We start from the raw sequence: 27,210 nt of genomic DNA, 5'->3' as shown, positions 1-27,210 counted from the left end.
TACTATTTGCACAATATACCTTTCCAATATGGAGACGTAATGTAAGTCCTCTTTTGTTGTCTGCACCCTCATGTGCACACTAATTTAGTGTCTGCGATTCCACTGTCACTCACCTACTTTGCAAAATACAGGGTGAACTTTTGATAGATGGGTAAGTGTAATATGCTATATTAGTTTAATAGCAGCTTGCAAGATGCGTGCAGGTGCTATAAAAGCTTCACGTAAACCCTACTTTGTTCCCAACCGCAGTGCTTCCTCTTTTATTATTGCGGTCATAGCTCCCACTTTATTTCTTGCTTCCTTTGGCATGTATTTCTTTTTCTCTCTTATGGAAGGTCTTTACTGCATGCCATCGAACATACAGCTAGCTACACCCTTCTTTTTGCAATATGGCAGTTTCTTTTTATGACTGTAGGAAATGTTTTTTAGGAGCAGTTTAGCGATATCTGTAAATTTACCTTACAGTTTGTAAAACTAACCTAATTCCTGTCAAATGTCTTATAGACTTACACCTCTGACAGAAGCAAGTATACATGATCGGATAGCGTCTTGTGTTGTATACTATGGTGCACAATATACCCTTTTAAGATGGAAGCTTGATGTTAGTCCTGTTCTGTTATATGCACCCTCGTGTGTATGCTATTTCAGCGTTTGCGGTTCTTCTGTCACTCACCTTGCTTGCAATAGACGGGGGGACTTTTGATAGAGGGGTTAGGGTAATATGCTTGTGCTAATTTCACGGCACCTACAAATATACGTCTACTCTACTGGCAGGTATATCGCGTATTATAGCACTGTTTATCGTACATGTACGCAGTAAGTAGTACACAAGGACAATCCATTATGATTTAAGGATTGTTGGTATTACCATTTTCATTTTGCTTTTAGAAGCAATATGGCCCCGGCTAAAGGACTTCTGTGGCAATAACGCTAACACTAATGTGCCAGAAGCCTGCTGCCTTCTGTTCATACTTGTTTTTGAGTGAGTCTTATAGTCTCACCTTGTTCAGTTTTTCTGCAGCCTCCCACGTTTTTGCATATTCTAGGCCGTGTTTCCTACCAGTATTTTATTCTGTTGCAGCTTCATAAACTCAAGCCGGCATGAGCTGTCCCACGTCAGAAGTAGAGAACCAGGGGGTCGATGTCTGGCAGGAGCACCAACAAGCCTTGGCAGCGGCAACCGACGTGGAATGCGAAGGAGAAATGTTGAGACCAGCAAGGTACAAGGGGCTCACCACAAGCAAGAGAGTCAGCAGACCCTGAGGAAGCAGGGGAGCCCAGTGGAGCAGGAGAAGACCCCAAGAGGGGACACAGGAGTCGCAGGAGGACCTCGAGCAGCTTAACAAAGATGAAGTTCCATGATGCAGAAGATGTGTTGAGGATGCTGATTTTAGCAGGAAAAGATGCTGGAAGCTGGGCTTCTTGTAGCCGGAAGATTTTTGGAGTGCAGAGCCAACAAGCCTTAGCTAGTTGACTCGGTGCACAGGCGTTTGGTCCGAGCTGTTCTGAGCCTTTCAAAGTCAGTGGGATGTCAGGAGCAGCAGACCGGTCAGGTTGGTTGTGGTGCCTGCAGATGCAGGGGAGTGACTCCTTCACTCCAAGGGAGAATACTTTGGGTGTCCTTGATGCCCACAGGTCTGTTGAAGATCGTGGATGAAGCACAGACACAGATGACAAAGAAGAGTGGCAGGACGATGAGACCTGGATCAGCAGGAGTCTTCATTGATTCAGTCTTGGTCCGGGCACAGTCCAAGATCCAGATGGTCCAAGAGTGACGTGGTTTCAGGCTTGAGTCTTGTCCCACGACAAATCTGAGGACCCACACACACTGGTAAGCCCTTAAGTACCCTAAAGAAAGGGTTAGAACTACTCAAGGGGGTCTGTCCCATAGGAGGGCTGGACAGAGGGGAGGATACTCCAATGTCCTTTGTCCAGATTGGCACCAGAGTGAGAGCCAAGGACTACCTGAACTATCTCAAACCGGAGTATGCAAGGAGGACACCAAATGTGCCCTTCAAAGAAGTGTGGTGGTGCTGGCAAGCCCCCCCGCCCCCCATACACTAAGTTATGTCTGGGAGGTGGTCACACCCCCCGTGACAGGAAACCTATTATTCTACTCCCCCTGCTCGAGCTCATCAGCCGAAGTGCAGAATTGTGTCGGTTGGGAGCAACACTAGCTTGCTGGCAGACCCTGAACGGCTGTTACCGGGAGTACTGGGGGCTTCCTGAAGGCATGGAATCATATCTCCAACACCGGTAACAGTGATGGGGTATTATTCCAACATGTTTGATACCAAACATGTCCAGGTTCCGCACAGCCACTACATAGTTAGTCATCATGTTGTAACTGATGTCCACTATGTGTATCGAAATGGCTGGCCGTACTTATACAGTCTGGAGAATCTATTCTGGGGTTTGTAGGGGTGTTCATCTCATGCAGGGGCACCCTCACACTTATAACCCAGCACCCTTGCTTCAGGACTGAAAACCTGCCTTAGGAGTGACTTATTGGTTTTAAGTGTAGTGACCTCAGATATAAGAAAACGTATATCTGTTGTAAGTGGTGCTAGCACCAACCTACACAGGCTGCAATGGTAGGCCTGTAGTCAATTTGAGTGGTCTCTCGAGTGGCACAATACATTTTACAGCCCATGGGAGAACCCTGTTGTACCTATGCCCTGGGTGCTTAAGTATTGTATACTAGGGACTTAGAAGGGTACACCAGTAGCCAATTGTGGTACTTACCATAGTCAATTTTGGAAAGAAGCAGGATCCCAGTTAGACTAGTCAAAAAAACATACTGACAGCAGCAAAAAGTGTGGGTAACCAGGAAAGTAGATCCTACTTTCGTTCAGAATGCATCTCAACTTCCAGGTATACAAAATGCTTAAGCAAATTCTCTCAGAAGACTCCTCAAAGAAAACAGCAATTCTCTTCTATATAGGTTCACCAGGAAGCCCTTACTGTCTACAGAAAATGTCCTCACAAACCTTTCTTCAGGCTCCCCATCCTTAAGATTTGAAGACTGTTTTTCCACCCATAAGGCGCCCTTCCCCTCCATGGGAGCCTAATGTAGGCTTTTCACTCCTTATGGAGGACCTCTTCGAGCCCATACACAATGCAACTTTCCAACACCTGTCTTGGAAAACCGCTTTTCTGGTGGCAATTACATCTGCCCGTAGGCTTACTGAGATTCCAGCACTCTGTTCACAAGAACCTTACACCGTATTTCATTCGGGCAAAGTGGTTATGAGGACTCACCCAAAATTCCTCCCTAAGGTAGTTTCAAACTTTCATGTCCCCCAGACAATCTCATTATCCATTTCTTTTTCAGAATCCCCTTACCACAGCATAAATAAGTCTCCATTCCCTGGATGTGAGGAGAGTTCCTAAATTCTATCCTGACAAGATAAGGGACATCCGGACATCAGACCATCAGTTTGTCAACTATGGCCCACTCTGTACAGGCTTAGCAACTTCTAAGCAAACCATTTGATGTAAATGTGGGATACTTGTAAAGCGCACTGTTACTCTACCCGAGTGTCCTGGCGCTGTAGACCGCTGGGGAACCCGTCCTGGTTTTCCCTGTGAGATGGTCCCTTTCTGGGTATCTCCAGGGTGAAACCAGGCATCCCCGGCGTCTGTGGGGGGCCGTTGTAGAGATGAGGCAAGCTTAATGCCCAGAGTTACCGAGTGTTTTCCCTGGTTAGAGTAGGCACTGAGGCGAGAATTATCGAGTCCGTTGACCCTGGTCCAAGACCCTGCCGCGTCGGGAATTGAACCCTGGTCCCGGGCCGTTCTCTGCTTACAGGTCTGCCGCCTCTAACCAGTGAGCCACACCTCTCCACATTTCCCAATGGATATTTTTGTGTATTTTGCTCTGCTGTCAAAAAGCGAATAAATCACTCCACAAGACCAAAAGCTCCCTCCACTAGAGGGAAAGTAGCTACTGCAGCTTTGCTGCACAATATTCCTATTCTGGAAATTTGCAGAGCAGCTGCTTGGAAATCACTTCATTCATTCACCAAGCACTACTGCCTAGTTTCTGACGCTAGAGCAGATGCTCAAGTAGGGTCGTCTTCCCTCAGAAACCTATTCGTATAAACAGTCTAGTTCATCCTCGGTCTCCTCCACTGCGCTATGTGGGGATAGGCTTGCTATTCTAATCAACGGTTCTGACTATACATAGAAATATCCTACGAGAGAAGGAATAGTTCTTACCTGTAACTCCAGTTCTCTCGTAGGGGCATTTCCATGATAAGTAATAAGCGACCCTCCTTCCTCTCCCGTGGAATAGACCGATATCCTTACATCAACATATCTCACGTAGCCTTCAAAAAGAACTGACTTAACTGCCACCATCTGTGCATGATGGGATACTGGTGGTCTCTAGGTTCTTTAAGGTGCAGCCTCTAATTTAGCCATATAATGACAGCCTAGGAGGCTACTGTGTCCTGCAATCCTTCATCTCTATCATAAAAAGGGGGTTGTGAGGGAGATTTCTGCTATTTGCAGAACATCTCGTTGTTTTATTTAATCTACTTCCCTTTTTTGACTTCATGCTGAAGAATTGGGCCATTGTAGTCTATGTATATAGGCTGCATTATTTGTCTTTTTCTTGAGTGTCTTTACAGGCCTTCATGAAGAAAGGCAAAACATCTCCACTTGAGAAGATATATTAAAGAAGTGTTCCAGGGTCCCCGCACGTGTGCGGCACTAGTCAACGCTTATGACTTATGGAAGTTTCCCTACAAGAGAGTTTCAGATAAGAAACTCTTTTTGATCCAGCTTTAAATTCACTGACCTCGAATGACCTGGTGGAAAACCATAGTTTTCATCTCTGTGAAATATGAAGTTGTCTTGATGCTACCTGAGACCATGATTCTGCGTCTTCCAAACTTCTAGGCCTTGAGCTCCCAGCATTTCAGCTTCAGGTATTTTGCATTATGATTGTTTTTTCCTCATTGAACCAAGGCTCCTAGTTTTTTGTTTATCAGATTGCTCAGAAATTATGACCCCTTGACAAGTAACCCAGCATTTGATCTTTCACAGATTTACATTCATGAATCCTTTCCCATCGTCGTCGTCCTGGGTGTCGGTTATTTTACAATAGCAGTACAAGGCACTTGCCTACCTGCAGGACCTCAGAACAGCTTCCCTTTATTAGCACATCCACCTTTCTGGAAAATAACTAATGTAAAGCCAATGAGTTGGGAGGGAAGACGGCCTCATCCTTCCAGAAGTCATCACTCCTCTGTCTCCCTCACGCTGTGTTGAAGGAGTGCCTGAGATTTGCTCTAATTTCTCAGCAGATAAGTTCTTAACTTTCCTGAAATACATAATTTTAAAAAATCCTGGCGTTGTAGGTGTAGGTTCTTTTCATCAGTTCGTTTGGTTTAGGCTGAAAAGAATTAAAAATGGAAACATTAAAAGAAGCCTCTTTAAAGGTTTGTGACTTCATTTGTAAAAACATTTTTACACAGATCTACACAGGATGTTTTATTGCCTGTTCCCAGATCACAAGCCTAAATATAGTGTAAGATCTGCAAGACCTTTTCAGCTAAAATGTTTAATCATAGGGGAAGTCTTCTGAGATTAAATAAAAAATAAAGCTGCTGAATCACACTCCTCTGGGTAAGAGTCTGAGGCAAGCATTCCTACACCCATAGAGAGAGAGAAAGGAGTCCAAAAGAAAGCCTGATTCCGGTGAAGGATCAGAAACAAAATTATTGACTACAGAATCCTACTCTGGAGATCCACAGGAAAAACATCTCATAAAGGCTGTGAAAAAAACTGCCAGGCGAACTTCTTTTGAGAAGGAGCAGCGGAGACAGTCACCAACTTTTATGTCTCGGTCTTCATCAGCTCTAGAAAAAAAGACCAATTCGAAGCACCATTGACAGTAACTTGATCTGTCAACTCCTCCAAGGCACCATCGTTAACAACTTTGTCAGCAACACTACAGACCGTGCAACTGGTGGTGACCCTGTTGACTGAAGAATCTGGTCTTAGAAAATTACAGACAGACATGTCCATGAGTAAACAATAGACAGTGGACCCTTTGAAGGTCCTCTCAAATAAGACAAGAAAGGAAGAGATAAACTAGATGACATAGCCCAGAAACTCACTTCTTCACACCAAAGTAAAAAAAGAGTCTGATCCTGATAACTGTTATGGAGCAGACTATAGCCCTAGTCAGCTTAATAAGATTTGTCAAGATACAGAAGAAGAAATATACTAGCATAGCCCAAACCTTTCCGTCCCAGTTACCCAAAACAACACTGGGAAGAAGAAATAATACTACTACCACAATAATCCTTATAAAGCTGCACATGGAAACTATTAGTCATGGCCAGTGAGGAAAATCCCAGGAGATCTGGTAAAGGCTCTACGCCATTTCATGGTGGTCTGTTATGAGATTTCCATCAGGTCTACAGGCACAAATTGCCCCAGCAGTTAATGGTCTTAAAGTAACCTTTACTGTCTGGATCGAATCCGGATTCTCTATGTCCGGAAGTTGTTGAAATTACACCACCCCAACTCTGTGGTAATAAAGAAGGTGGTTTTTGGATTTTCCACAAGATCCAATTCAGATGGACATGTCTGACGAGCAATACACCGATATGGAATAAGGAGTGCCTAATATGGATAGACAAAAAGACAAATGTCCACAGCGGACCAAACGAAAAGGCACCTCAAGCTTCAAAGAGTCCCATAAAGTATTAAGTCTCTTGTGCTGTACAACCTCCAAGACCTGCTGTGGTTAGGTCCCACTGGGTTCCCAGATAGAAGTTCGAAGACAAATGGAGGCAGCACCAATTTCAAAGTAATTTGCAAAGGCGGGAAGTTGTGTAAAATATATTATTCTTTTTATTAATCTTTTTCAAAGGTGCACAGGACAGCCAACGCGTTTCGCTCCCCAGCCTTTGGAGCTTCGTCAGGGCAAGAACAAACGAATTAGAACCCTTGTAGGTCTCAAAGTCAGATAGGGGTGGCACCGTCCCTAGTAGTGTGGTTTAACAGGCGCTGTGTGCAGATATGTTGCTCCGGCGAAATCCAATTAGACAAAAACAGAAATCGGAAACAAATAGAAATAACTGATTGCTCCACGTTTGAGTCCAAGTCAAATAGAAGTGACACCGTCCATAATAATGTGACTTGACAGACGCTGCGCGCAGATATGTCACTCAAGCAGAATCCAATTGGGCAAAGATTATACTCTGAGACAATTAGAAATAACTGATTGCTCCACGTGTTGGTCCAAACGTGTCAAGGGGGCAAAAAGAGCTAACGTCAGATTGCAATTGTGTGCTATTGCGTGTTGAAGTCACATAGATGCCGAATTGATAATGGGCAGTCCTTGATAAGCTGCAGAGTATACTCGATCTCACACTGATGTGGAATCTGGACAGGCCCCCGTGGAAAACGCTACGTCAGGTGCTTGGGGTTATCTATGACCGCTTGCCAACTCCAATCCGCCTTCTGCCCCTGTTGTGGCCACTGAAGGGATCTCCAACTGCACCCTTACCTTCCCAACCACCATTGCCAACAGCGTTCAGTCTTTTTGTGTCAGAGGGCGCGAGCCCCGCAGATAACGTGGAACAGGTGTCTAGTAGTTGAGTCAGTCCACCTATTTCCCGACAGCTGCTCCCTCCAAGCTTCTTTATCTTGCTATCCGACAATCATAGGCACCTAGTTGGAGACAAGATACCCCCTCACCTGCTCTACTGGTACTCTGTGACATCAGACCACTGTGTTCTCCAGATCATCCTACAGGGCTACTCATTCCTCTTTGTGACTACCCCACCACCCATGCCATCCATGTGCATTCGGCTGACTGAGGACCATCTCTCCTTGCTCTGTCAAGAAGTGCATACTCTCTTGGCCTAGGGTGCTGTAGAGAGTATGCTTGGTTTCTATTCCTTTTACTTTCTGGTGGCAAATAAGAATGGAGGAGTTTGTTCTATCCTATACCTGCCTCTTCTTAACCTTCTTGAGGAAAGAGAAATTCAAAATGCTCATGTTCGCCCAGTCTGGTCTGCCCTTGACCCAGGAGACTGGATCGTAGGATTGGACTTGCAGGTTAGATATTTCCACATCAACCGTCCTGCCTGCCCACAAATGTTCCCTATGGCTCATGTGGGCCAAGAGCACTTTCAGTTGGTGTGCTCCCTCCAGCGCCCCTCAGGTGTTTACAAAAGTAATGCCGGTGGTTGCAGCTCATCTGTGGATGTCGGGGATTCCAGGCTTCCCCCTACCTCAGAGTGGCTGCTGAAGGCAGGCTCGCCCCAGCAAGTAGTTTTCCAATTTCAGACTATTGGGAACTGCTTGCATTCACTGGGGTTCCTTACTAATGTCCTGAAGTTACACCTGACTGCTTCTCAGGAGCTCCTTTTTATCAGAGCTGTTCTGGACACAGTGCAGTTTCTGGCCTGTCCTACAGAGCAGTGAGTCCAGGATATTTAGGCTATGATTCTGTTTCAGCCTTGTTGCTCATTCATGATGGTGTATGCAGGCTCTGCAGTGAGACCTGTAGTCCCATTAGGCACAGCATCAGTGAAATCTCACACATGGTTCAGATCACTGAGAGAATTAAAAAAGATCTGCAAAGGTGGCTAGCAAACCGCTGGTTGGTCAGTGACATACCGCTCCCCTTTCCCCAACTGGAACTGACTGTAGTGACAGATGTTTCACTCCTGGGTTGGCCACGTGGGAGATGTGGAGATCAGAGGACTCTGGTCTCCGGTGGAGTCCTAGTTCCACATCAACCGGTTGGAGCCAAGGGCAATTTGCTTGTTACGGAAAGACTTTTTTCGACCAAGGGAAGGCTAGTGTACATGTTGTCAGACAACACCACTGCCATGTGGTATTGCAACAAACAGGCGGGGTGGGATCATAAACCCGTTGTCAAGTGTCTTGGCAGTCTGGGCATTTCCCTTGTGGTTCAACACCTGGCGGTCTCTCTGAACACCAGAGCCAACTATCCCAGCTGCAGATGCATAGTGCATCATGAATGGCATCTCCATCCAGAGGTGGTGCACCGTTTCTTTCAGCAGTGAGGAGAGCCTTGGTTAGATCAATTCGGCATCGCCGGGGATGAGCAGTGTCCACCGTTTAGCCCGCTGGTGTTTTTAAGGCTACCGTCTGAGCCGCGTTTCGTCTCAAATGGAGCTCTGGCCTCCTTTATGCTTTTCTGCCATTATGTTACTGCCCAGAGTTCTCAAAAAGGGCAAGAAAGACGGGTTCCAAGTCATTCTTGTGGCTCCAGATTGGGCAGGAAGATTCTGGTATATGGGCTTTTGAGCATGACCATTGGACCTCAAGTCAGGCTGCCTCTTCGCTAGGTTCTCCTGTTGCAGCAAAAGGCAAGGGTTCTGCAACCGAACCTGGGCACTCCACCTTCATGTGTGTGACAGTTGACCGCTTTTGAACTTCCTCCTGATGTCTAACATTATTCTGAAAGCCAGGTGTACCTCCACAAAGTGGGTATATTGTTGCAATTGGGATAAGTTTGTGTTATGGCGTGCCTCCCACAACATTGAGCTCTTTTCTGCATCCCGATCTCAAGTTCTGTTTGTATTATCCTTGGTCCAGCAGTGCTCCGGTCTGGGGTTACTTTTCTGCAATCTCTGTATTTTTGCGATTGCTGTCTAACCCTCTCTTTAAGTCACCCATAGTGACTAAGTTCCTTAAAGGCTATCAACATATGTTTCCCTCTATGCCTTTCATAATGCCTCAGTGGAACCTCAATTTGTTTCTCTTTTCTCATGTGTACTGCATTCGAGCCTCCACAGGGCCCTCTTAGGCGCTTGACTTTTAAAAACTGCCGCCTTAGTGGCCATAACATTGGCCAGGAGGGTCTGTGAATTACAGGCACTCTAGATGCACCCTCCTTACATCACTTCCACAAACATGCCTTCTTCCTTCCAAAAGTAGTGACTCCATTCCATGAAGCCAGAACATCACCCTGCATACTTTCTTTGCTCCACAACGTCCCTCCAAAGAGGAGGAGAGCCTCAACAATCTGAATCCAAAAAGAGCATTTTCATTCCACCTTGACAGCACAAGAGAATTCCAAGTGGACAATCTACTCTTCATGGGCTGTGTGGGAGCAAAAGAAAAACTGAACGCAGTTCAGAAGAGAAAGATCTTGCGATGCATTGTCCAGTGCATTAACATCTGCTACAAATTGGCCAAGAAGCATCTCCACACGGGTTTGCGGGCTCTCTCCACCATAGCGTAGCGTGCTACTACTGTGTTAGAGCGTAGTGTCCGGTCCTGGACATCTGCCCGGCAGCAACAGGGGGTCCCTTCACACGTTCACCAAGCACTACTGGCTTAACAGTCGGGTATGTACCAACTCTCCGATCCTTACCAGTCTATGAAACAATTACGGTTTAGGGAACACCCTTTCACAGGCTTCAATTTGATCAAACCAGTGGTCAGTGCTCATCGTGGCTCCGCACTTCTGCGTGAAAAGTTGTGAAATAGCAGACAACGGCACGCCAAGATGGTGCCTATATAGGTACCGTACATGTCCCTTCCTGCACTGACGACGAAGCCAACACCATGTGGATCCTAATGACACCACTGGTGCGCCGGGGTACTGCTAGAAACCTTTCCAAATCTAGTCTGATGCCTAGAGATAGTTTTAAGATCAGGAATCTTCAGCTAGATAGTTTCTACCAGATAAGGCATTACCAATGGTAAGTAACTTCTTCTTTAGGGAAAACTATTATCTTAAGTGATTCTACCCATGATCTTAATTGAGCCATTGTGAGGAGTTTCTTATAGGGCGTTGTAGATACGTTTCCTCCTGCTCTCATTATTATGCCACAGTTGAACCTTAACCTGGTCGAGATTTCCTTAATTTGTGCCCCCTTCAAACGTCTCCACAGCTGTACCCTTAGGCTCCTGACCGTGAAGTGGCTTTTTTTTCAGAACACATTTTTATTGTTTTCTTGAGTGAGATTGCAAGTAAACCACAGTTCTCCGAACACCGGAGGGGCTGTGAGCATATGATCAAAATGCAAAGAATAGCAATCAATACAGTAGTCAAAATGAAGCGTAATTGCTGGAATTCTCCCACCCCCCCCTGCCCCGTATTAACTACCCCCTCCCGGATCCCTCCCTAGCCCCTTACACGATGTCCTCACAGGTCCAAGAAAAATAGTCATTATGAAACTGGTGATGCATACTTTCCCTCACCCTGGTTCTCAAAACAACTGTTCAGCAGCGACATCCCGCTGCGCTGGCTGCTCCAGCCACAATCCCCTGTACTCCGCCCATCTCTTCCATGTTTTGTAGTGCTTCCTGGGGCAACCTCGGGCCTCAAACACTGGACGCTCCAGTCCCATACAGTAATCTAATCTCTGTTTCCACACTCCTACCGGGGGGCCCTAGGGTCCTTCCAGGCGCGGGCCACATCCCTCTTGGCCACAGTAAGGCCAAGGAGCAGTAAGTGTCGTTTGTAGGTGTTGCCACCTACTTGTTCCATTACATGGAGAAGGCCCAGCCACGATGTACGGGGGAGCTTCCAGCCCAATACTTCATCCAAGCAGTCCCAAACACTTGTCCAGAATCTCTCCAGTGCCCCACAAGACCATACCGTATGTAGGAAAGTGCCCACCTCCCGGCCACATCTCAGACATTCGGGGGACGCAATCAAACCGGCTCGCCACAATCTCTCTCTAGTGTAGTAAGCTCTATATAAATATTTAAATTGGATGAAGCGTAACCTTACGGCAACTGCCGCACCCCTAGGAGCAGCGAGAGCCTCCCTCCAATCTTCTTCTTCCAGCTCTCCCACATCTCCCTCCCATGTGGTCCGCAATTTATCAAGAGGAGGAACAATGGGTAACCAACGATTGATAGATGCGGGATATTTTGTGAAGCGGCTTTTACTTATCATAGTCACATCTGCTTGTCATGTTGGCGAGCTGCTAGTTTGGCAGTTAAGCTACTTTATCTATTTTTGAGAAGCTGATGCTTAGGAAGCTTGCATCATTTATCCTATAGGTGGGCATCACTTTTGTATGTAGTGCAGTCAGTCCCTCTCGAACCATTCTTTTTTCCTCTACTCCTGTCCATGAAGGAGTGGCATCACTGGTTTAATCTTAAGTGTGACCTTGTGTTTTATGTAGTACGAGGAAAAAAAATGGATATAGGTGCTAGATTATCATCCCACAATTATAGTGGAAGGTTGGATGCACACAACAGTCTTAAACATGTATTTTCACATTGCTAATACTAATACAAACAAAATTCTTTGGGTCTGCAGTTGGAAGCAAACCGCATCAAAATCTTGGCTACAACGTAAAATAGTCTCTAACAAAGTTTTGCAAATGTTGAGCTGTCCACCACCAATTGCATTATATTAGCTCCCAGTAGAATGTATGGCTATCCTTGTGCACACCAATAATATTGTACGCTTCACTTCCAGCTATCCACAGTTAAGTGAAAATTAATTAACTGAGTGTAACTATGCACAGTCCTTCCAGCAATTGAACGCTTTTCAGTCTTTCAAGGCAAGTGCTGCTTTTCAAGATGTGACACTGCAGCACCATGGGGGTAGGCTGTTCTTCTATTGCTATCACTGGGCTGGACACCTGTGCTTAGTCTATGGTAGGAAGTTACTACTATATATACACTTCTGTCAACTTTCCCTATCAATGTACATCTGCCTTAGTCAGTTTCCCAAGATCATGTGAAGGACAAGGAGAGGAACTGTTAGATATCTATATGCATACATGTTCCAACGCTGGTTCTTCTGAGGTTTCCAGGAAATCCGGTATATTCCTTGGAAGTAGTGCTTCATCATCTAGGCGTTTTCCTGGCCGATCTGGATGTTCTGACAGCTGACCAGAAATCTTCCACCCAGCCACAGTACAAGAATGACTTATTGTGGTTTTTCTGTTGGGCATTGCCTAATGGCATGACCCTAAGAGCTGCTCTGTGGACAGTGGCTTTCTAGATGCCAGCGGAAACCAGATGTGCTGATAAATACCTATAAAAACCTTTTACCAGTCTTGAAGGTAAATGTCTATCTGATAGAGACTACTAGCCGCAGATTCCTTCACGTAGAATTATCCCCAGGAATGAAACTGGATCCCAAAACTTTCTTGCCACAGCATCCCTGCACGCTGGGGGGGGGGGGGGGCATCACGCGACTCTGCCCGGGCGTCGTCCGCGTACGTGACGTCAGCGAGGTCACAAGTCCCACCCGGCGCGCCTACGTCAGTTTTTTCCTTTTCCGCGTGCAAGGCGGATCAGGTCTCTGCTCTAGCTTGTTTGGGCCCCTTTTTTCTTCCTCATTGTGCTTAGTGTTTAGGGGAAGATCACGGCACCACTGATTGTGAGGCATGCCAACAGTTGAGGGTGAAGTCGCGGCGGGAGCGCCGGATTAAACTACTCTCGGCACGTCTCTCAAGGTCTGCTTCATCCCCTCGATCAGCCTCAGCAGAGGGTTTCAGAAACGGCCGTTATCGTCGTCCTCGCTCCTCTCCGATGTCGTGAGAGCATCTCTCCCCGGTGGGTAAGTGTCGCAGTTTGTCCCCAGGGGCTGGTGTTTGGCCTGCCGGGGGCGTGGGCTCTCCGTGGGTAATGCGGCCCCACGTGTCGTCCTCCTTTCCACCGTTTCCTGGTGAAGGGGCGTCGAGAGTCCAGATGGAGACATATGCGGCGACTTTGCAGGCCTCGCTGGCGACACCTCCTCCTTCTCTCCCTGGGACGTCAGCGATCCCTTGTCTTGCGTAGGGCCCTCTGTGATGCTGGCGGCTCCGGCCTCTGGGCCGACTGGTTCAGCTCCAGGTTTGGAGGATGTGGTGCTGTTGGGGGGGGCCCCTCGGGGGTTCCTCCTTCGGACCACGGCGCCTCTGGCTTGCTGCAAACACCCGTGGGAGTCCCTGTGGTGTCGCGGGAGGTCGCTGGGGCTTGGGTCGCATCCCCGAGCTCCGCTCGGCCCTCTGGAGAGGCGGAAGTCTTGTCCACGGCTGAGCTAACGCCATCGCGGCGCCGGCACCTGCTGGACCGGGCAGTGCCACAGAGGCCGGTGGATTCTCCTCGTCCCTCTCTGGGTCGAGGCTGGGCGCGTGGACCCCTCGTCCCCCTCCGGGCCCCTCTCGCCCCTCCACGCAGGCGGCTGCCTCGTCGGAGGGCGAGTCAGAGGTTGAATCGGCCCTGGCGCCGGCGCATGGGTCGCCGTGCCACCTCAGTCACCTCCTGGGCCCAGGCTGGCAGAGGGCTTCGTGTCACTCCCCTGGTCCCTCTCGTTCCTCTACGCAGGCGGCTGCCTCGGCAGAGGTAGAGTCTGCGTCGTTCCGGCGCCGCCCCTTCGGCTCCGGCTCCATTCCGGCGCGGTGTGGCTTGGAGGAGTCCTATTCGGCGCCGGATGGTGTTGACGTCCTGCCTCAGGCGGCAGACTTTAATGCTCCACACAGGCGTCGAGCCGCGGATTAGTCTTCAGACACTCCCTCTTCTCCGGAGTTTGGGTGCCTACTGGTGTCATCCTCCCCGGAGACAGGCCGCTGCTTGGTGTCTTTTTCACTGGCGTCATCGAAGGGCGGCTCTCAGCCATTTCCGAGGCCGAGGTGTTCGCCAGAGGAGTGGCAGGTCCCTCAATCTTCGGTTCCATCTGACTTCCAGGTCTGGCCTTTGCCCGCCCCGCTTGGCTTTGGGACGGCTGCCTTCGTTTACAGCAGTCGCCCACGGAGGAGCTTTAACACCTTCTGCACCAGCACCTTTAGGCGCCGCGTGACCCGGCGTGTCTTTCCCTCCACCCCTCTGCCTCAAGTCCACTTTTGCGGACTGCTTTTCCTTCCCTGCAGCCACTGTTGACTCCGCTGTCCCGGGAGGCCCGCTGACTGGACTCTTGGGAGCGCAATATGTTTGCATCGACCAGCGCTTAACACCTTGTGTGTTGGCTAGGGCCTCCTCTTGTTTGTGGGACTCGGCTGAGTCCTTGGGATCTGCAGCTTCCCTGGAGACAGTTCAGGTGGACTTACGGCATCATGCGAGGGATGGACGGGAGCTAGCAGCGTTTATTCTCCGCTCTGCTATGGACATCTCGGAGGTGCTGGGCGGGGCCATGGCTTCCTCAGTCGCCCTCCGTTGCCATGCTTGACTTCGGGACGGCGTGTTCCCTGATAATGTGCGGGAGCGGGTGATTTATCTTCCATTTGATGGCAGCCTGTTATTCCATGCCCCGGCTGACTCTGCAATCCAAAGGTTCCTGGCAGGGCTCTGTCCTCCTCCTCCTTATCCTCCTTATCCTCCTCCTCCTCTTTCCCCTCCTCACTGCTGAGTTGAACTGGTTCTGGACCTTCTTTTGGGCCGGTTGCCCTTGCTGTGGAGTGTGTTTTATAGGCATTCGAGTCCTCCTTACTGGGGCTATGGCGTTGTTGACTGTGTGTTTTTGCTGGAGTTGTCTGCACAGACTTGGCCCTCAGATTAGGCCTTCTGCTTTTTTCTTGGGCTGCTTGACAAGCCTTCAGCAGTTCTTTTTTTCCCCGTGGCTCTTTTGTTTTTCCTCTGCTGCAGAAGTTCTTCCGAAGAGGGTTCCCATGTCTTGGGACTTAGCGTACCCTATGTGGGGTAGTGGTAGCAGTTATATAGCTTGCGCTCAGCTAGGGAGTTCTGGGTGCCTGGTCTCCATGGCGTTTATGTATGTTGCGATTGCTTCTTGAGGTCGTGTGCGCGGACCCCTCGTAGTGGTGTGTCCGGTTATTTCCTCACCTTCCTGCTCCTGTCCTGAGGGCTGGGATGATTCTGTGTTTCTCCCTTGTCAGGCATCTCCTGCCCGGTCTTCCTGGTGCCCGGGCTGTTCTTGCTTCTGGCGGCTTATTACTGTCGGCGCCGCTCTGGCTGGCCTGTTGCCTTCCATCTGGGGTTGTCTCGCCTTCTTTTCCTCAGTTTCCTTGGGCCCTCTAGGTTTTTCCTCTTCCTCTTCCTGTCCTGGCATTGGATGGAAGCTCTGTTGCCCTGTAGGGGAGTGGGGTGCTTCGGCTTCTCTGGCCTTGACCTTGGCTCCTCTGTTGTGTACGGGCCTCTTAAGACTTCTTTCTTCTTCCTACATCCCTCTTGGGGTCGGTGGTGTTCTGCTTGTGGGGGTTCCTCTTGCCTGGGAGGGACGAGGTTACTTACCTGGTCCGCAGGTCTGGTCCCCTGTGGGACCCTCTGGTCATGTCCAGGCTGGTGGGGTCCTTTCGCAGAGTCCGTCCCCCCCCCCGCGCCTTGAGACCCTTGCGGGTATGTAGTGCGCTTAACAAATGACTGACTGATTGATTGATTGATTGATGAGGTCAAGACAACTATGTTCACCTCCTAACTTGACTTATTCAAGCCCTTCTATCGCATTTTCTCCTTGATGCTTCATCATGAGGAACAGTGCAATAAATCCAGGAAAGATGTTTGCCTGTTGCTGCCACTGTACGTCAGCAGAGTCTCCAGTAGCAACAGCTATGTGCTACATGCCCAGTTCTGTTTAGAGTTTCAGAGAGATGTCGATTTACCGGGCGCAGAAGAGGCTGGGTAGGTTATGTTATTGTAAATGGAGATGTCTATAGTGAACAACTGCGTTGATAAAATAAGTTTCAGTCCTCATGGCTGTTCATGAGTGAGCTTGGATGATGTCATTGCATTTGCAGGACAACTGTTTCCATATACTAGTTGTCATCTCACAGGTAGTTCTTGAAATGTTGGCTCTTGGTTACATTTTCCAGTTTCTTATTTTACAACCTTATTCTAATGCATTAAAAAAGTTAGATTTTGTTGCCTTGGATACCTTGGTTTAGTTGAAAACACCCTTTCAAGAGAACTATATCCCGTACTTTTCCAGACAAAATGCTCTATAAATACCAATACAATCTAATCCATTCCAATAATTAAAAAATGTAGATCAGGTGTATTTAGTAAAGCAGTATATTGCAACTAACCTAGTAGACAATTAAAACTGGTGCATTGCACTCTACCACTTTAGGGTGTTATTTGTGGACTGGGCAAGATTTGGAGTAAAGCTGTGAGTAACTTACAGTATTAAACAAATGTGAAGGCTGTTTTGCCCTCCAGATGGAGATATAACAAGCATTTGCAATGCAATAGGTCGCGCATTAGGAAAGTTTGAGCTATTGGTCTTGTAAATGACACATTTTATATTTGTGTTGGTTTTGAAAATAGCTAAATTAATAGCTTTGTCATTTACAATGCCAATACTTTTAACTTTTGCAAATGTGACACCTATAGCATTTGTAATGCAACATGTTTTGTATTTACGTGACTTAGATGTATTGATATTACAAATAACCATGGCTTTTAATTTTTTTAAATAATTAATACTTAAATAAATGTTGTTGAATGGTTGCACAGGGTGATGCTGTGGCGTTGAGTGATGCTGTGGCGTTGTGATGCTGTGGCGTTGTGATGCTGTGGCGTTGTGATGCTGTGGCGTTGTGATGCTGTGGCGTTGAGGGGTGCTGTGGCGTTGAGGGTGCTGTGGCGTTGAGGGGTGCTGTGGCGTTGAGGGGTGAGGGCGACAGAGTGAGGGCGACAGGGTGAGGGCGACAGGGTGAGGGCGACAGGGTGAGGGCGACAGGGTGAGGGCGACAGGGTGAGGGCGACAGGGTGAGGGCGACAGGGTGAGGGTGAGGGCGACAGGGCGACAGGACGACAGGACGACGGCGACAGGGCGACAGAGAGAGAGGGGTGTGTTGTATGTGTGTGTGCAGTTAGAGAAGGATGTATGTGGAAGAGAGCAGAAGATCAGCACAGCAGAAGAGAATAGAACAGGGAGTTAGAGAAGGAGGTGGGTGGAAGAGAGGAACAGATCATCACAGGAGAAGCGAACAGGGAGTTAAGGAAGGAAGCGGGTGGAAGAGAACAACATATTAGCACAGGAGAAGAGAACAGGGAGTTAGAGAAGGAGGCGGGGTGAAAGAACAGCAGATCAGCACAGGAGAAGAGAAGTGAACGGAGTTAAAGAAGGAGTTTGGGTGGACGAGAGCAGCAGGTCAGCACAAGAGAAGGTAACATGGAGTTAAAGAAGGAGGCGTGTGGAAGAGTACAGCAGTTCAGCACAGGAGAAGAGAAGAGACCAGGGAGTTAAAGAAGGAGGTGGTGTGGATGAGAGCAGCAGATCAGAATAGGAGAAGAGACCAGAGAGTTAAAGAAGGAGGCGGGTGGAAGAGAGCAGCAGAGTAGCACAGGAGAAGAGAACAGGGAGTTAATGAAGGAGGCGGGTGGAAGAGAGCAGCAGATCAGCACAGCAAAAGAGAACAGGGAGTTAAAGAAGGAGGTGGGTTGAAGAGAGCAGCAGGAGAAGAGAAGAGAACAGGGAGTTAGAGAAGGTGGGTGGAAGAGGTAGCAGATCGGCACAGTAGAAGAGAACGGGGAGTTAAAGAATGAGATGGGGTGGAAGACAGCAGCAGATTAGCACAGGAGAAGAGAACAGGGAGTTAAAGAAGAAGGTGGGGTGGAAGAGCGCAGCAGAACAGCACGGGAGAAGATAACAGGGAGGTAGAGAAGGAAGCGGGATAGAAGAGAGCAGCAGATCAGCAGAGGGAGAAAAGAAGAGAACAGGGAGTTAAAGAAGGAGGTGGGGTGGAAGACAGCAGCAGATTAGCACATTAGAAGAGAACAGGGAGGTAGAGAAGGAGGCAGGTTGAAGAGAGCAGCAGATCAGCTCTGGAGTAGAGAAGTGAACAGGGAGTTAGAGAAGGAGGTGGGTGGAAGAGAGCAGCAGATCAGCACAAGAGAAGAGAACAGGGAGCTAGAGAAGGAGGCGGTGGAAGTGAGCAGCAGATCAGTGCGGGAGAAGAGAAGTGAGCAGGCGGTAGAGTGAGTGCGGGCGGTAGAGTGGTAGAGTGAGGGGGAGGGCGATAGATAGGGAGGTTGGAGGTTGGAGGGTGGAGTTGTGGAGTTGTGGAGGGTGGAGTTGTGGAGTGGTGGAGGGTGGAGTTGTGGAGGGTGGAGTTGTGGAGGGTGGAGTTGTGGAGGGTGGAGTGGTGGAGGGTGGAGTGGTGGAGAGTGCAGGCATGCAGCAGTGTGAGTCGTGCGGCAGTGTGAGTCGTGCGGCAGTGTGAGTCGTGCGGCAGTGTGAGTCGTGCGGCAGTGTGAGTCGTGCGGCAGTGTGAGTCGTGCGGCAGTGTGCAGCATGCAGCAGTGAGTCGTGCGGCAGTGTGCAGCATGCAGCAGTGTGAGTAATGCAGCAGTGTGCAGCAGCGAGCAGCAGTGTGAGGCGTGCAGCAGTGGGAGAACAAATTATTGTAATTTATAATGGCAATAGCTTAAACTTTTGGAAATAACTTTTGGAAAGAGGATGTTCAGTGTATTTTATTGTGATGAAAATCCAAGAACAGAAGTGAAATATTAACATCTTTTTGTGACATTTGTAATACAGCTTGAAACATTGAGAGAACATATTAGAACCAGTTGTTGTTGAATGGTTGCACAGAGTGATGCTGTGGTGTTGAGTGATGCTGTGGTGTTGAGTGATGCCGTGGTGTTGAGTGGTGCCGTGGTGTTGAGTGGTGCCGTGGTGTTGAGTGGTGTTGAGTGGTGCCGTGGTGTTGAGTGGTGCCGTGGTGTTGAGGGGTGCCGTGGTGTTGAGGGGTGCCGTGGTGTTGAGGGGTGCCGTGGTGTTGAGGGGTGCCGTGGTGTTGAGGGGTGCCGTGGTGTTGAGGGGTGCCGTGGTGTTGAGGGGTGCCGTGGTGTTGAGGGGTGCCGTGGCGTTGAGGGGTGCCGTGGCGTTGAGGGGTACTGAGTGATGCGTGCGGCAGTGTGAGTCGTGCGGCAGTGTGCAGCAGTGTGCAAGCAATAAAAAAAATGCTCACTACAGAATAGCTGGTAAATAAATCCCTTTAAAGAATACCTGAAATAAATGTTTCACGAATCACGATTAGTCCAACTGGAAGGTGAGGCGGGAGATGGTGGATATGTGAAGCATGTGGGTTCAGCGAAGTGCTACGTTTTGAAATCAAATACTTTCAGGCAATGAGGAGTGTGGATTATGATTGTCTAAATGTTAACTCTGCGACATCCCAGCTTTTTAGCCACCAGTACTTTGCATTCTGGGAATTGTAGTTTTATGAGCATCATTATCCCCGCATGCAAAAGGCAACTGCCGCTTGCTGGTCACCGAGTCCAGGAAACACCCTGGAGTGCTAAGAGCCTGTCAGCAGACCCGGAACCGCTAGGACCCAGAGGCTTCAAGGAAGGGGAGAAGTTGATATCCAGGATACAGGTCGCGCGCATGGTGTAAACATAGCATTGAGTTGTGAGTCGAGTTTGGAAGTGCACCAAGATGAGTTTATCCTGCCGTGAAGCTTGCTTACCTAATGTGCCATACCCCTGTTAAAAGGGCATTTCAAACTGGATTGTGAGGAAAGTGTGGCAGGCAGCCTCTATATGTCTCGTCACCAGTGCTGCGCATTGGCAGTACGAGACCTAAAAAAGGGAAGGCTAACAGAAAGGAATGGTAAAAGGGGGATCGGGCAGAGCATACAAGGAGCCAGAAAGAAGGCGGAACCCCCGCAGTTCATTTTACATCTGGGAGGAGAGAGCTGAAAAGAAGCCACCAAGATAAAAGGCGCGCACCTTTTATTGTAACGTTTTTGCACAAGTCTATTGATAACTCAATTGTAGTGAACAGACAACAGAGCACACACAGCAGAAACGAGTAGGAAATAGTGAAGACGTGGTTCCTGTAATAGTTCCGTAGCAGTGCGGCCGGCTTATAAAGGAGAGAAAAAAAAAGACAGTGGAGTGCAGCCGCCTGCGTGTGAAAGAGTGAGAAACGCGGCAGGGGTGGTGTGTCTGGAAAATTAACGAGAAGGCGCTATTCTTTCAGATTAAATGCCAACAGCGTGCAATCCAAAGCGAAACAAGATGACCTCTGAGGAGATGCAGCGCGAAGCTGCAAGTAACACGAGAATGTCGTTATTGGCATTGCTGTGGGGGGGGGGGGGCGGGGAGGGGAGAGCATTGCTTTGAAAGCTCATGGCGGGGGCGGGGGAGCAGCTTGGGAGGCATTCCATTGAAGTGTGGTGCGAGGCTGTGCACGCGCGTCTCACACCACTGGATAACATGAATTGCAAGTAATCCGCTTGGTGAAGAGTTTGTTTTGCCTACTATATACTCTGCTATTAATCCCTGCGGGATATAATAGCTGAGACCTTAAAAGGGTGACCATCCAAGTTCGCCAGGTCTGTAGGTGTCCAGTGTCTCACCTAAACTAGAGAGAAAAATTCAAAATATTCTAGATACAGATGTTTGTGTAGGTTACTGTAGAGCTAATAGTATGTTGCTACATATTTTTGTGATATGAATTATGGACCATTGCACATTGGTTTTAATAAGCATTCAGTACTTGTGAGAAAGTGCCTCTTTTGCATGGTTAGCCCCCCACTTTTTGACTAGTTTTGATGTGGTTTCAAATGCGGTGCACAGAGTCCCTGCCGTCCAGGTTCCCTGTACCAGAGCTCCTTCCCTAAAACAAACCCCCAGTTGGTACTTCTGCCTCCGCTAAGTCCCCAGTGAATGGTACCCTTGGTACCTAGGACCTGGAAGCTGGAGCGGGTCCCTTGAGTCCCCCTTCCCTGGGACCATGCCACTACCCTTTCAGCTTGCATGCCCCTGTGAAGGAGAAAAGGACAGTCGACATGGCACCCTGCCTGGGTGCCATGCCGTCTAGCACTGCCTGACAGTGTAGGTAAGTCACCCCTCTAGCAGGCCTCACAGCCCTAAGTCAGGGTGCACTTTACTTCAGGTGAGGGCATATCTGCATAAGCAGATGTGCCCCTACAATATTGGGTACCATTTCCCAATGTTGTAAGTACCAGTAACGCCAGAGAGTACATGTGCGGGGAACTGACAAATGTGTGGAGGTTCCCCAGCACCATGATGGCTTTGCTGAATATAGGAGTGGTTGGCACCAAACTACTCCTCAAGAAATCCACACTGATGCTTGTTAGAGATTTATTGCCCCATGTACCCAGAGGGCACTTCAGAGTTGCCCCATGAATCACTACCAACCCTCTTGTAGTATTTGATCTTCTGTAGGCATCCAGCCACCCACCACCAGACATGTTTCTGCACCGTGGGTAGAGAGCCCCTGCTCTCTGGGACCAGAAACAATGCACGTCCTGGGCAAATGTGCCATGCATCCTCCCCCAGGATGAGCCAGTGCTCAAAGTAGGGAAGCTTTGAAGGCCTGCCACCTTTGTAATGCGACCCCCAGCCTCTGCTGCTAGCAGCAGATGGCAGCCCCTGGTTTACACCCCCACTTTGAGCAGAAAAACTGGCGGGAAAATTCAAAAAGATAGGTGTGCCCACCTCTGCCAACCCCACCCCCAATGTGGGGGGAGCACACTTTCCAGTCCCCGCCATCGTTCGGATGGGGGAGACCCCTCAAGTCAGGGCTAGGTCCCCCTCTCACAGGAGGATTGCATAATAGAGGGTTTAGTCACTCCATGTGAGGTGCCCATTGGCCCTACCTGCTACTCCCCTAAAACGCCTCCTAAATTTCGTATTTAGGTGGTTCCCCAGACCTGGATGCCAGTTCTGTGATGACCTCAGAAAGAAGACACCCTGCAGCAGAAGGCAAATGACAACTGCCTTGGCCCCAGCCCTACTTGCCTTCAATAAAGACTCTGATCTCCCGAGAACAGTGAAACTGTCCAGAAGAAACTGATTGCAAAGACACCAGATCTGCATCCCCAGCCCACTCTGCACCTGACGGCCTGAGTCTGAGTGGCTTACCTGTGCAGTGAAGCTTTCCTGGCATTCCAGATCTCGTGTCCAACATTTGCCGACCTCTCCTTCCCTCCGCGACTGCAGCTGCAGTGTGAATCTAGAGGTTACCCGCGACTGGCTCTGGTTAGAAGATTCTGACATACAAAGTCACCCACGCATCTGAAGCCCCTGGGCAATGGTGAGCGGAATAAACGGTATCCCTGCAACCCCGTACATACCAACTTAGCTCTGCTGTTGACCTTCCTCCTGGCACCTCCGGTGCCACGCCTGCATCCTATTTGCCCACTAAAGAATCCTCATTGAAAAGCAATGGGCGCCCAACGTCAAATTTGCATCGTTAACCCAGCCCCCTCAGTGCTTCTGGTGGTGTATGCTTGGTACTGATTTGTGGCCCTTTCTGTGTTTAACCTAATGCCCAAATCTTGGCCTCTGCAACAGATTTACTTACCTGCAAGCAGTGTGGCTTGGGCACCCCCCTGTCTGCATTGGAAAGCATTCGGTTGAGCTCCGATTGCGACCTCTGCACCTGGCCGCCCCAGTGCCACAGGTGTTGCAGTGTTTGAACTTACCTGACCCCTGGCCCTTGCTGAATTTTGGCTCCGAAGACTGAGCTTGTAAGTTCGATGCTCACCTGTTTAACTGCGATATTGTTTTCCCCATAGGATAAAATGTGAAAAAGTTTCTAAGTGTCGCTTTTTTAAAGTGAAAAGAGTTTTTGATTAAAAACGTACTTACCTTATTACGAAGACCTGGGTCTTAAAGTAAAATACAAAATAGTATAATTTTTATAAAATTGATAGGCATCTCCTTAAGTCGTGTGTCCATTATTTATCATGTGTGTGCAATAACTGTCCTACACTCGTCTGTTAGGCCTAAGGCTGCTCAGCCACAATACCACTAATAGAGCACTTTGGGTTTTGCATTGAGCCCTATACACTTTTGGGGAACCCCTTGACTCTGTGCACGGTATTACCACCTACTGATAATATCATATACAGAGCCAGCCTCCTACAGTACTCACAAACAGAATAGAGTTCTTAAGAGTGAAGAAGCTCTTGTCAAAACCTACTCCACAGTTGCTTTCAATCCTTCAATTTATAACCTCTTTTTTGTATTAAAAATGTTCAGCAGGTTTGAGATTTATTAAACATCTGTAGCAATTATCATGTCAATCATCCTTTTTGTACATACTTTCCACATCTGGAGTGATACTGTCTCATGAAGTAACTTCTCTTTTGTCTACTTTTTCAACCAGGAGCAAGCAGTAGAAAGAGAGCATGAACGGGATGACTTCCAGCAAGAGATCCAGAGACTGGAAGGACAGTTGAAACTGACTGCAAAATCTCAGACAATTGGTGAAGGCAGGGGATATACGGTGAGTGATCTTAGTTAAATAGAGATGGCAGAGGTCATGGATCATTATTTCAAAGTAGCATAAATCATAGTTCTAATGGATGAGTGATCATAGGGGACCAGAAAAGTGAGGGCTACAGGATGATTGATCTAGAGATGTCTGGGTTACAGCGTAATTACCTGAGCGGAAAAATGCTTGTTGTACTGGGTTTCATACACTTGATAAATTTCTTTCCCACATAGTTAGATTACTGACATCTTGTGGACGGTATATGTTTGACACGAAAATGCTTTGTTTTCCCAGTCAACCAATGGTCCTGTTGGTTGATGAGTCACCTGGGAAGTGCACCAATCCTGAGATTTAAAAGAACCCACATAACACTGAATATAGTTTATTTTTAAAGTTATGCTATGCACCTTCCTGTTAATCTGTGCTTTAGAGACCTGGGTTCCTGCAAGATATATTTATCCTATTACTGTTGCACTTATTTTCAAAACTCTTGAACATAATATCAACATAATGAAATTCAAGAAATGTTATCGTCTAATCCGTTCACCAAAGTGATGTCATGTGTTACTGAATAACTGTAGAAGCACTTTCTGTAAGGCTTTTAAAAACCTAGTTCCAGTGGGAGACCACCATCTGCAACAAAGGTAATTTCACAGTTTGGGGGCTCATGATGAAAAGGAATGACACCTAGATGGGGTTGGTTTTGGAGTGCAAGGACATCACATAGTCAAGGACAATTAAACAAAGACTACAAAATTTAAGGATAAGCAAATTAGAAACATAGGAAGCTGCAAATGAAGTTAGACATCTGATGGAGATTTCTAGCCGCATATTTTTGACCTTAGAATAATTTCCCAGGCGTCAAACCGAATCTGAAAAATGTTGAGCAGCATCTCTGCACACCAAATGTGACTTGTGTGGGACCTACATAGACTGACCTCCGTTCCTTTCTTTTCGCAACAATGCTTGGTGCCAAAATAGTTTATAACTTTTTAAAACCTGGTTGAATATGTGCGGTCTATTCCACCCATGAAAGTGTTTAAAGTTAAAGTCTCAGCTTATTGTTAAGTAGTCACCGCGGGACATAATTGTAAAGCAAAATTAGGGCAAGGAAATCCTTTCTTTTCTATACATGTCACCATCCGCCTACTCACCCTTTACAAGCACTTGCCTCATTTTAGCCTTGCATGTCATAAACATTTAGTAACATGTCTGAGACAGTTGGTGAAATGTTGTATGGGTTTAAAACTTAAAGACTTGGAGAGAGCTCATGTTAGGGGTCCTGGTAAACTCTTAGTGGTAGCTTTCTTTTAGTTATTTCGATGGTCCTGCCTGGGGCAACAAACAATTGCCCAACAGGTTGTAAATAAGGCCGAGCATACTAGGAATGTAAAATTTAACAAAGATAATTTTCCATGTTTAAATTGCTTTGAAGAGAATCAAATTTTCTTATTTCGATCTTCTTTGTTACTAATGACTGTAACTTTATGGACAATGCATGCCAAAGTTACTAGTAAGCTACTTTTCTCTTGATTAATACCTTGAAATTGAGCCTCGAGTCTGGCAATGCTACTAAATTGGTCTGAACTAGTTTATCTTTTGTGTTCTAGCTTAAATTCTTCACATTCATGTTCCTTATCTTTATTTTTCTTTTATTCATGTACTGATTTCTTCAGCTCCATGATTTGAATCTCCAGGTAGGACCATCTAGAATCATCTTGCTGTTCTACCCTCCTCTTGGCTAACTTTATAAGTAGCTGTTGCATGCTCTTTCCTATGACCTAATAATTCTTAGTAGGAAATTAGTTTGTGCTAGCTGCTTAGTTACCTCTAATGACAAATCTGTCTTGTCTGCTTTTAATGCTGTGCTTGTGCAACGTTTCTTCCACCTTTGCTATGTTTTGTTAATTTCTGAAACTGGCTTTTGAAATACCTATTTTTCCCGCTTGATTTACTTTTGTGTATTACTTTGGACCATCCTTTTCTGGATTCACATGCTGTGCCTCGTCCTGCCATCTACTGGTTGGGTCCGAAATAGTCTTTCTTTGTGTGACGTCAGACGTGCCCTGTTGGTCGTTGTGCGTGGTAGCCATCTTCAGATTCTTTTTTCCGCAGTTGGGTCTGGAAGCAAGATGGGAGGCTCTGAATTTTTTTTACAGGAAAAGCCCCAAAAATGAAAAACAGGACAATATTTCGATTAAACTCCACCGTCCATCGACATCGATACCGAGAGAGGGATAGATCGACGAGAACGACACAAGGAGACAACAAAAGTCGACAAATGGCGAGTTTGGAGCTATGGAAAATACCCCCTTCAAGTTCTGACCCGAGTAGCACCACAAGTTTCCCTAACGCGATCCACACGATGTGTGCAACTTCTGCCTGCCCAAGGACCATCAGGACAAGGACTGTGAGGCCTGCGCGGTGTTCCAACCGAAAACACTCAGGACACGTCGAAAGCAGAGGGAGACCCACTATGCAACGATGTCACAAACTTCGAAGAACATTTCAATGAAGGACCTAGGCCTTTCCAGTGATGAAGAAGACAGAGGTGTTCCTGCAGAATCGAAACATGAAGGCTCAGACGTCAAAATTCTAGAAGGTGACTGAAAATCCACCCACCTGCAAGAAACCGGGTGAGGGACGACGTAAATGGTAAGACACCATAAATATCCGTCTGAACCGAAGGGCCACGACCGCAAGGCGCGGGCAAAGGCAGTCCCGAAGCCGAAGAATAAGGCGATCGTGGGCCAGCCGCGATCAAAAGAACCACACGGAGCCCTACCAAGGGAGACCACCGAGGGAAAATCGCAAAAGGCGCTGAAGATGAGAGTTGAAAACCTAACCCCGAAGTAAAGCGCAGTGCCGTCAAAACCAGAGGCAAGCTCAACCAAGAAACGAAAGCCTCTGACGCCAAGAGAGCCCTTGAGGTCAAAAAGAAGAGGCAGCGACTCAAAGCCAAAATGGCAACGCTTCGCCAATAGAAGAAAGATGTTGACGCTTCTCTAAAGATTTCCGAATTCCGAAGGTCTCAGCCGCTGAAAAAGACAACTTTGACGCCGAAGACGCTGAAGGGGAGGACACATGGAATGACCTAGACACTG

The 27,210-nt window shown here is 47.8% G+C and overlaps 1 protein-coding gene across 6 annotated transcripts in view; it reads left to right on the top strand.

The window, feature by feature from the left end:
* The window catches only part of PCNT (pericentrin), a 1,333,356-nt gene that overhangs the window by 553,726 nt on the left and 752,420 nt on the right, over nt 1–27,210 (top strand). For 5 of the 6 annotated variants that reach the window (XM_078681435.1, XM_078681433.1, XM_078681434.1 and 2 more), the window contains 2 exons: nt 23,999–24,118; nt 25,783–25,803. In XM_078681435.1, coding sequence (XP_078537561.1) covers nt 23,999–24,118; nt 25,783–25,803 — 141 coding nt within the window. The remainder of the gene's footprint in view (nt 1–23,998; nt 24,119–25,782; nt 25,804–27,210) is intronic. The other variant, XM_078681432.1, reaches the window with a different exon arrangement.

The sequence above is a fragment of the Lissotriton helveticus genome, chromosome 3_1, assembly GCF_964261635.1.
Source record: "Lissotriton helveticus chromosome 3_1, aLisHel1.1, whole genome shotgun sequence".
Lineage (NCBI taxonomy): Eukaryota > Metazoa > Chordata > Amphibia > Caudata > Salamandridae > Lissotriton > Lissotriton helveticus.
This window is presented reverse-complemented; position numbering and strand designations above follow the sequence as displayed.